General features: G+C 72.7%; 3 protein-coding genes across 3 annotated transcripts in view; 1 reads left to right on the top strand and 2 right to left on the bottom strand.

The window, feature by feature from the left end:
* Positions 1-4,234: 4,234 nt before the first annotated feature.
* On the bottom strand, positions 4,235-5,981 carry NAG1 (putative glycoside hydrolase; the record flags this gene model as incomplete). The annotated part of the gene is given in 4 exon segments (XM_009036149.1): positions 4,235-4,501; positions 4,554-4,642; positions 4,660-5,680; positions 5,742-5,981. The coding sequence occupies 4 exon segments, from the start codon at positions 5,979-5,981 to the stop codon at positions 4,235-4,237; spliced, it is 1,617 nt and encodes a 538-aa protein (XP_009034397.1).
* Positions 5,982-6,245: 264 nt separating this feature from the next.
* On the top strand, positions 6,246-6,521 carry AURANDRAFT_8112 (hypothetical protein; the record flags this gene model as incomplete). The annotated part of the gene is made up of 1 exon (XM_009035924.1): positions 6,246-6,521. A coding segment is annotated over one exon (276 nt), but the record flags the coding sequence as incomplete, so codon positions are not given.
* A 514-nt stretch (positions 6,522-7,035) lies between these two features.
* Positions 7,036-9,766, bottom strand: part of AURANDRAFT_62312 (hypothetical protein) — a gene marked incomplete at both ends in the record, with an annotated part of 3,314 nt that continues 583 nt past the window's right edge. Inside the window, 2 exons of the mRNA XM_009036148.1 lie at positions 7,036-7,533; positions 8,373-9,764. Coding sequence (XP_009034396.1) covers positions 7,036-7,533; positions 8,373-9,764 — 1,890 coding nt within the window. The remainder of the gene's footprint in view (positions 7,534-8,372; positions 9,765-9,766) is intronic.

Here is a 9,766-nt window from a genome sequence, read left to right as displayed (position 1 = left end):
AACAGCGGCGCGCGGCATGCTCGACGCGACGCGCGAGGTGTCGAGGCGCGTAGGCAGCTCAGGCGGCCGCCGATCGCCTCGTACGGCTAGCGCAGCACGCCTCCATACTGGTTGTTCCGGTCGTTGTTGATCCTGTTGCGAAGATTTGTTACTGCCGGGCCAGCCCATGGTGATGTTCCTGAACGCCTTCTCGCGCCGCCGCGGCCGAGGCCCGCACCATCCAATGGGCTAACCACCACACTCATGGAGGAGACGCCGCTCGAGGCGTTTGGCGACGCGCCGCCGGCGCCGCCGGCGCCGCCGTGCGACGGCACGGTCGTCGTCGACGCCGACGCCGCCGACGACGACGCCGACGCGCGCGTCGCCGCGCTGTCCAGCGCGAAGGCGCAGCACTCGCCGACGATGGCGTCCCTCAAGCGGCTCGAGGGCGACGCGAGGCACCTGGCCGGCGACGTCTGCGAGATCGCCGAGGACCTGGCCGACGACGCGGCGCGCGGTCTCGAGGCCGCGGCGACCGAGGCCGTCGACGACCTGCTCTACGGCGCGCACCTGCTGGGCCGGCGCGCGCGCTGGGCGTCGGCCTTCTTCACGCTGGCGGCGCTCGGCGGCCTGTCGCTCCTCGGGACGCACGGCGTCTGGTACCTGGCCTGGTACGTCCCGCCGTCGCTGCCGCCGCTCTCGTGGAAGCTCGGCATGGGCCTGCGCTGGCTCGCGGCGCCCGTCGGTCTGGGGCCCGCGGCCTACGAGGAGCTCGCGCGCGCGCGCCTCGCGCCCCGGGATCCGCTCGCGGCGCTCGGCCGCTTCCTCGCGGCGCGGCGCGCGGCCTACGCGGCGGCGGACGACGGCGCTCCCGCGGACGGCGCCGCGGCGCCGTCCTTCTCGCTCCTCGCGGTCTTCGGCGTGAAGCGCTTCGCGCGGCGCGCCAAGGCGTCGAAGCGGCGCCTCGACGAGAAGAAGCCCGCGCTGTCCCTGCCGTCGTTCTTCCGCGTGAAACGCTTCGCGCGGGAGCCAGGGCAGGAAACAAAAATATTCAACCCGACTTCAATGTGAGCGTATTTGACAGTTTCGACGCAAGGTCTTCTTATGTGCTTCGAGAACTTGGTGAGAGCAATCGATTCGTCCAAAAATCAGCCGAATCGACTTCGATTTGGCCGAGCTAGGGAATTCTCAAGTTTGGGATAACCCAGCTCACTGATTGATTTCCACGCAGGCGCGAGCTCGTCGCGCGCGCGCGCGCGCGGAACCTCGCGGAGGTGAGGCGCACGGAGGAGCGCCTCAAGGACGTGCGCTTCGAAACCGGCGACGGCTGCTGCGGCGACCGGCGGCAGATCGAGCTCGTCGGCCGGCGCGCGGCGGCGGCCGTCGCGGGCGCCGCGGTCTTCCTCTTGGTCGCCGCGGGCCTCGGCGAGGCGACGATCTGGCTCGGGCCGTCGCTCGAGGCCTGGGGCTGCGACGACACGTTGTCGCCCGCCGCGGCGGACCTCCTGCGGGACGCGGGGAACGCGGCGACGGACGGTTTGCGCGCGGCGCGGCTCCGGGCGCTCCGCCGGGAGCTCGCGGGCGGCGACGCGTGCGCGCGGCGCCAGCTCGAGCGCCTCCTGCCGACGGCCCTCGACTGGGCCCAGCGCCGCGGGTCCCGGGGCAAGGTGCCCATGCCGCTGACGTTCACGGAGGGCGAGAACGGCTACCTCGCGGGCTGGTGGACGACAAGAGTGGTCGCTTATCTCCCGACGTTCCCGCCGCCCCAGCTCGAGGGCAGCGCGCTCTACCCGCTCTGGTGCCTCTACATGCTCGCCCAGAACCACGTCGAGTACGCCCTGCCCCTCGGCGAGGCGCGGCGGCTGCTGAGAGTCGCGCGCGAAGCGTACCCAAGAGCGCCCGTCCTCGACCTCTACGCGGGCCGCTGCCGGCCCTGGCCCCTCGCGGGCGCGAACGCGAGCCTGCCGGACTCCTACGCGGCGCCGTGCCCCCGGCTCGGTCGCGCGGCGGGCGACGGCGCGCGCGACGTCGCGTGGGCGCCCGACTGGGCCGCGGACACGCGCTTCGCGCTCGAGCACCTGGAGGACGTCATGCTCTACTGGTTCGAGGACCGCCAGGACCCCGACGGGTCCTTCGGCGGCGGCTGGGGCGACGACGTCGAGGCCTGGCGCAAGTTCAAGGCCTTGCTCCTCGGCTTCGACTTTTACCGCTACAAGGCCGGCTGGGAGCGCGTCTCGCGGAGCGTCCACGGCAAGTCGTCCATGCGCCGGGGCTACAGCGACCACATGTCCGACGTCGAGCACTCCGCGGAGCCGTCCGCGGACACGGTCTGGCCCATGCAGCTCATCAACTGGGGCGCCTCTTACGACGACGACTCCGCGAACGCGTGGCGGACCATCGCGGCCAGGATCGGCGCGCTCCAGGACGCCCACTGGCTCGTCGAGCGCGAAACGAAGAGCGGCGCCAAGACGCACGTCGTCCGGTCGTCGTGGATCGCGTCGGGCCACGGCTACGCGCTCGACTTCTACCCCTTCTCGTGTTCGTTGGCGTACCACGTCCGCGCGATCCAGCCGGCGTTGGGGCTGCTGCTGGAGCTGTCGCGGAGCCCCGTCCGCGACGAGCAGCGCGAGGTGCGCGCGCTGCTGAACCGCACGGTGACGGACTGGCTCCGGGGCTGGGTCGACGCGAGCCTCCGGGGCGAGAACGGCAAGCCCCCGGGCGTCATCCCGTCGGCCCAGTACTGCCCGGACGCGCCGCTCTGGCTCGAGCGCGAGACGGGCGTCGATCTGATCGGGCTTTTGTTCTTCGGGGCGGCGCTGGGCGTCCTCGTCACCGCGAAGTGGCGGGGGCTCTTCCGCGCGTGCCTCCGGCGCGCGGAGGCGATCTACCAGCGGCGCGAGGGCCTGAGGCGCGAGAGCCTCCGGGGCGCGCGCGTCGCGCCGGAGGCCCCGGAGGCGCCGAAGCTCACGCTGCGGACGGTCCTCGTGACGAAGCGCGCGGCGGCGCGCGCGAGGCGGCGGTCGAAGACGCTCGTGCGCGCGAAGATGGGCCTGGCCGAATTGCTCGCGACGACGGTCGTCGACGAGTCGCCCGCGTGGCTCCGGCCCTACCTGCGGCGCCTCTTCACCGCGGACGCGCTCGCCGCGCTCCTGGCGACCGTCGGCGCCGTCTTGGCGATCTGCCACGCGGCGCTCGGCCTCCGCGAGGGCAAGCTCACGGAGGCGGGGGGCTACGGAAACAACTGGTGGTCGCCGGGCTGCCACATCATGCCGGGCGTCTTCGCCTTCCCCGCGCAGGTCGAGAACCTCATGCACGCTCTACAGGCCGCGGCGACGATCCACGAGGACCCCTTCTACATGCTCCCCTTCCTCTCCATGACCGCGACGCTCAACGCCGTCTACAACGGCACCTACGCCGGGCCGGAGGATGAGGGCTCGGCCAAGTGGGCCGCGCTCGAGCTCGAGTCCGCGGTGCAGTCGACGCTCAAAGTCGCGGACGCGCTGGGCCTCCTCGGCTTCGTGCCGCCGGACGTAAAGCACTACTACGAGACCCACGGCCGGCCGTCGGGCTACGAGGCCTATCGCCTCGGCTTCGACGACGCCTGGGACGGCACGGGCGAGTTCCGCGACTACTTCAGCTACGACGAGGCCGCGTTCACGTCCGAGGTGCGCTTCACGGACCGCATCTTCTCCTTCCACGGCGCCTGGCGCGCGGCTTTGGGAGACGACGAGCGATATCGGAGCGGCAAGCGCGACTACAAGCCCGACAAGCTCTACATGGCCGTGACGGGCGACGTCGTCGCGCCCAACACGCTACCGGTTCGCGCGGTCGTCTGGCGGACGCGCGCGGCGGACCTCGGCGTCATCGTCTGCCCGCTGCCGAGGGTGGCGCGCACGCCGCGGGGCCAGACGTCCTTCGTGGCGAAGCTCTTTCATTTTGGGGAATCGCCGCGGCCCATGGGCGCGGTGCTGCACGAGCTCGCGGTTACTCGTGGTTCGTCATCGCCAACGGCACGTTCGTCGACGTCGCCATCAGCGCCGCGGGCGGCCTGGACAACGCGACGAAGCTCGAGGCCGCGGCCCAGGACATGGCCTTCGGCCCCGGGGTTCTCGTCGAGGCCTCGGGGTCGCTCGACGTCGCGCGGCCGCGCGCGGCGACGCCCCTCGACTTCGTCCTCCCGCCGCGCGTCGCCGTCGAGCTCGGCGTCTTCCGGGTGGGGCGATAGCATAATGAGTTTAAAATGGTCCGGCCGCGGTCACTGGGAGCGGCAGCTCCCGGGCCCCTCGGGCGCCGCGCGCGCGAGCGGGTTCGAGACGGGCGCCGCGGCGACGCCGCGCTCCTCGAGGACGCAGCGGAACGCCTCGAGGCGCGGCAGCGCGGCCGCCGTCGCGTTCGCGCCGTGCGGCGGCGACCAGAGCACCTCGGCGATGGCCGCGAGGCGCGGCCACAGCGTTTGCATGATATCCGACGGATCCGCCGTCTCGCCCCACCTGCGACGCCGAGGGGCGGTCGCGCGCCGCGCCTGGCGTCGGGGGCGCGGGGGGAACTCGCATCTCTCCTCCGCCTCCCAAGACGAGCGCGCACTGCTGCGTCGTGAGGCCTGTGCAGGGGTCGCGGGCGTACATGGTATCCCACGTCGTAATCAGCGAGTCCAGATACCTACCTCGAAAAATAAGCGACGAAGCTTTCGTACGCGCCGGGCGACGCGCCAGGAGCCCACGTTCGAGCCGCGGCCGACGTTCCAAAGGACGCGATAGCCGTGGCTCGTCGCGTTCGCGACGCCGCGCGCGGAAACGCCGCCGCCCAGCCAAAAGTCGAATATAGTGCTCTTGGGCATCGACGGGCCAAACGTGTCCCACGCCTCGCCCCAGACGATCGCCGCCCGACCATGGGCCGCCTTGACGCCCGCCGCGACGCGCTGGACCGCGTAGGCGTAGGCGTCGTCGAAGGTCGCGAGCTTCTCCGCCGCCATCCACGCCTTCATGGCGTCCGACTTGTTCCAGCAGTCGTAGCGGACCTCGTCGCCGCCGAGGTGGAAAATTTCGTCCGTCGTCACCGCGGCGAAGTCCGCAAAGATGTCGCCGATGAGCTCGAAGGTCTTGTTCGAAAGGAGGAGTGGCTCGGGGCAGTCGGGGGCCGGGCAGACGTCCGGGTTCGACTTGCAAAACGACGCGGCGTGGCCCGGCGTGTCGACCTCGACGACGACTCGAATTCCCAAGGACCGCGCGTAGGCGACGACGGCGGCGACGTCGCCCGCCGTGTACCGCTCCCCGGGCGAGAACGCGGCGGCCTCGGCGAGCTCGGGATGGGACGGCGCGACGAACGGGAACGATTGGCTGTCGGAGATGTGCCAATGCAGGGTATTCAACTTGGCGTAGGCGAGCGAGTCGAGGATGGCTTCGATGACGCGCACGGGCTCGTAGTGGCGCGCGGAGTCGAGGAGGATCTCCCGGTGCGGGAACCGCGGCGCGTCGGAGATTTTGATCGGCGCGCCGTCGACGACGTAGGAGGACGACCCAAAGTCGAAGCGGATGAGCTGGCTGAGCGTCTCGAGGCCGCGGTAGGCGCCGAAGACCGTGTCGGCCTGTATCGTCGCGACGGCGCTGCCGGACGAGTAGAACGTCGCCGGCACGTCGAGCTCGTAGGCCTCGCTCACGCCCAGCTGCAGATCCGCGGCGCCGTCTTTGACCGTGACTTCGACCTACGATACGTGGTGCCTGTCCCAAGCGGCGCGCGCGCGCGCGCGGACGCCGCGGACGTACGGCGCCGACCGCGCCGGCGCTCGACTTCGCGCCGGCGTGCGGAAAGGCGTTGCGCTGGAAGCGCTCGAAGGCGACCGCGAGCTCGGCCTTGACCATGGCCGTGTCGTTGCCGTCCGCGAAGAGCTGCATCTTCGCCGGGTCGACGGTTGCGACGGAGCTGCCATTGGCAAACTTGGCCGGCATGGGCCAGACATTGGCGCGCGCAGTCCCGCACAGGGCGAACAGGAGGAGCGCATGCATGGGCTGAAAAAGCGCGGCACTACTACGAGCGCCTCGAGGCCGCGACGGCGCTCTCGCTCAATGATTGATTGCCATGCTCGCAGATTAGTTCATCATTGTGATTTTTGCTTCAACTTCGCAAAAATAGGATAAGCGGATCGGCGGATCAGCATGGACAACGACGAGGGTGTGGCCTTCCTCGAGAAGACGCGGGAGTGGTACGGCTCCGGTGAGGGCCGCGACCTCGATGCTGTCATTGACTACGGAGGCTGGGACGCCCCGCGCCTGCATCATGCGGCGCGCTGCGGATGGTGTTCCGCCATGCGATGGCTCCTAGACCACGGCGCTAACGTGGAAGCGACGGATCTCGTGGAGAAAACACCTGTACAATACGCCGCTTATGGGGTCCAATGCGACGCAGCGGTCCTCCTGCTCGACGCAGGCGCGCGAGTCGATGCGCGTGATCACTACTCGAGGACCGCTCTCCACCTGGCTGCCAGCGGCGGACGTCGCGAGATGTGCAAGCTCCTCGTGAGCCGCGGCGCGTCGCTCGACGCTCGCTCTCGCTGGGGCATAGACGCCGAGGCCTGCTCGCGATTCCACAATCAGCTGACCACGGCCGACTTCCTCGCCGCCGTCCGCACGGCCGGCGGCTGGGCGGCCTACGTCCAGGTCCCCCGGACCCAGCTCCTCGCGCTCCGCCGGGAGCTACCCGCGCTCCGCGAGAGCGGCCGCGCGTCGCTGTCGAGCGTCCGCCTGCACGAGCGCCTCTTCGTCGAGATCCCCGAGGACGTCTTCATCCACGCGTTCAAATTCTGGCGCGGCGAGCGCGATGTCTGAACTCGTCTCGTCGACAAGTAAGACGCATGTGATACAGCCCCCCTTCGGGTCACGGTCGGACCCTGCGGGCGCGGGGGCCGAGCGAACCTCGTAGCGAACCTGGGACGCGAGGACGCGCGGAACATCACTGGCAGCGTGTACTTACACCCGGGTACCCACGCTCTCGCCTGCCAGTGGCCCACACCGCTGATCGCGCAGCGCTCTTACTCCAGAGGAAGGCGCCGACGATGATTCCCTAGCTTAGATCCCGCTCCCCGACGACGAAGAGCCGCCCGTCGCGCCGCGCCTTGGCGGCGAGCCTGGCGAAGACGTCGGACTTGGCCGCGAGGACGTCGGCGGCGCCGACGAGGACGAGCTTGGCCTTGGCGCGCGAGAGGGCGACGTTGAGGCGCTTCGGGTCGTCGAGGAGGTCGCCGAGGCCCAGGTCCGGGTTCGCTTTGGCGAAGGAGATCACGACGCAGGCCGCGTCCTTGCCCTGGAAGCGGTCGACCGTCGAGAGGCGGTGGGGCTCGAGGGCCGCGCCGCGGCGCCGCAGGGCGTCGCCGATCTCGCGGAGCTGCGCCCGGAAGGGGCTGAGCACGGCGACGTCGTCGCGCGCGCAGCCGCGCGCGAGGAGGTCCGCGACGAGCTCCGCGACGACGCGCGCCTCGGCGACGTTGCGCGCGCCGAGGCGGCCGCCGTCGCCCGTCGCGCGCGCGGCGAGGGCCGGCGGCACGTCGACGAAGGCGCAGGGCTCGTCCGCGGCCGCGAGCCAGGCGGGCCCGCCCGGCGCGCGCGGCGCGAGCGGCAGCGCGCGCGCGGCGACGGCCGCGGACCCGCAGACGAGCGCGTCGGGCCCGCTCCCGGCTAAAGCCGCGTTGCAGAGCTCCATGATGGGCGCGCTCATGCGGTACTGCGTCGCGAGCGTCGCGACGGCCTCCGGGCGCGCGTCCGCGAGCCGCTTGAACAAACTCTCGGCGGCGCCGTCGCGCGCCGCGAGGCGGCTCTGGACGAGGGGCGCGAGCTGGTGGTGGTCGCCGACGAGCACGAAGGTCTTCGCCTTGAGGAGCGGCGCGAGGCAGTAGGGCTGCGCGATCTGGCCCGCCTCGTCGACGACGGCGACGTCGAAGTCCGTCGCCGACGCTAAAACGCCGCCCTTGGCGCAGGCCATGCACGTCGCGCCGACGACGCGCGCGGCCTGGAGCGCGCCGCGGATGTGGGGCACGGAGTCGAAGCCGGGCCGGCCGACGACGTGGCCCCGGAGCCGCGGCGCGACGCGCTCCGCCGCGGACGGCGCCGCGACGCGCGCGACGCAGCGCTCGCTGACGCCGCTGTCCAACAGCTTCTCGAGGAGGTGGTCCACGGCGGCGTGCGAGTAGGACGCGACGAGGACCCGTAGACCCGCGGCGACGAAGCAGCGCACGACGAACTCCACGGTCGACGTCTTGCCCGTCCCCGGCATGCCGAGGACGAGGCCGTAGTCGGCGCGCCGAGGGCCAGCTCCGCGGCGCGGCGCTGGTCGCCGTTGAGCGCCGCGAACGCCGAACCGAGCGCGGCGGCGGCGCAGCCGTCGCCGCCGCGGCGCGCGCGCACGGGGCCCTCGCCCGCGACGGCCTCGCGGAGCCGCGCGGCGCCGAGCGCCGCGTCGAAGGTCGGCGCCTCGAGGCGCACGACGAGGTCCCGGAGCCGCCGCCGCCGCGGCGCGCCGTCGCCGTCGGGCGCGTCCCGCGGATCCTCGGCGAAGAGCCGCGCGAGCACACCCCGCGCGGCCGACAGGCTCGAGCCGCTCTCGTCCTTGTCCACGCGGAGCGTAAATGGCGCGTCGCCCCAGTCCGGCAGGGCCAGGGGCCCCCGCGTGCGCAGGCCGACGGCCGCGGCGCCGGCGGCGCCCGCGGCCGCGTCGACGCGCGTCACGTAGGCGCGGCCGAGCACCGTCGGCGGCAGGCCCGGTCGCTCCGCGCTCACCAATACGAAGTCGTGGCGCTCGAGCGAGCTCAGGCGCGCCTCCCCGGTGGGCGCGACGCCGGCGGCGCGGTCCAACGCGTGGTCGACGTCGCCGGAGCCGTCGGCGCGCGCCGCCGAGCTCCGCCACGTCAGCCCGGCGACGCACGCGTCGCCCTTGGCCTCGCGGTCCGCGCCGCCCCGCGACGTCACGAGCGCGGCGCCCGACGCGCCCTTGGCGGCCTCGAGGTCGAGGAGCGCGTCCCACGTCGCGTAGTACGCCTTGTCGCGGCCGTCGAGGTCCGCGACGCCTTTCCAGGCGTCGGCGCCCGCGCCGAAGGAGTCGGCGTCGCCGCCCTCGACGCACGCGTGGCGCAGGCTGCACTGGCGGAGCGCGAAGCAGCGGCCGCAGTCGCGCTCGCTCCGCAGCAGGTCCGGCGCCGCGGCCCGCGCGTAGGCGGCGCCCGCGTCGTCCCGGAAGGCGCGCTCCGCGGCCCTCGCGGCCGCGGCGGACCGGTGGACGACGGCGGCTAAACGGTTCCGCGCCGCGAGCAGCGACGTGAGCTCCGCGCGCGACACCGCCACGGCCTCGGACGTCGACGGCGCGTTCGCGACGCGGCGGTCGCCCGCGTAGACCAGCAACCCCGCGTCCGCGGCGCTACCGGCGCCGCGGAGGCACTTGACCATGGCGACGTAGAGAGCGGTCTGCGCGCGGTGCTCGACGCTCCGCCGGCCCGTCTTGAGCTCCAGCGGCCGCGGCAACCCGTCGTCTCCGGCGACGACGGCGTCGGCGACGCCGCTGAGCCCCAGGGCCGGCGCCCAGAGCGGCAGCTCCGTCGCGCGGACGTCCGCGACGCCCGCCTCGGCGCGGCCCCGGCCGCCCTCGCCCCAGTCGCCGACGACGGCGCGCGCGAACTCGGCGATCTCGCGCGCCGCGCCGGCCTCGTCGTCGACGCCGGCGGCGACGAGGTCCGCGCCCTTGCCCTCGACGGCGCGCGCGCCGATCGCGCCGCCGTCGCGGGGCCCGAAGCCGCCGAGCACGGCCT

Source organism: Aureococcus anophagefferens (genome assembly GCF_000186865.1).
Source record: "Aureococcus anophagefferens unplaced genomic scaffold AURANscaffold_4, whole genome shotgun sequence".
In the NCBI taxonomy this organism is placed as follows: Eukaryota; class Pelagophyceae; order Pelagomonadales; family Pelagomonadaceae; genus Aureococcus; species Aureococcus anophagefferens.
Note: the sequence above shows the minus strand (reverse complement) of the source record. Positions and strands in the feature narration are given on the sequence as shown.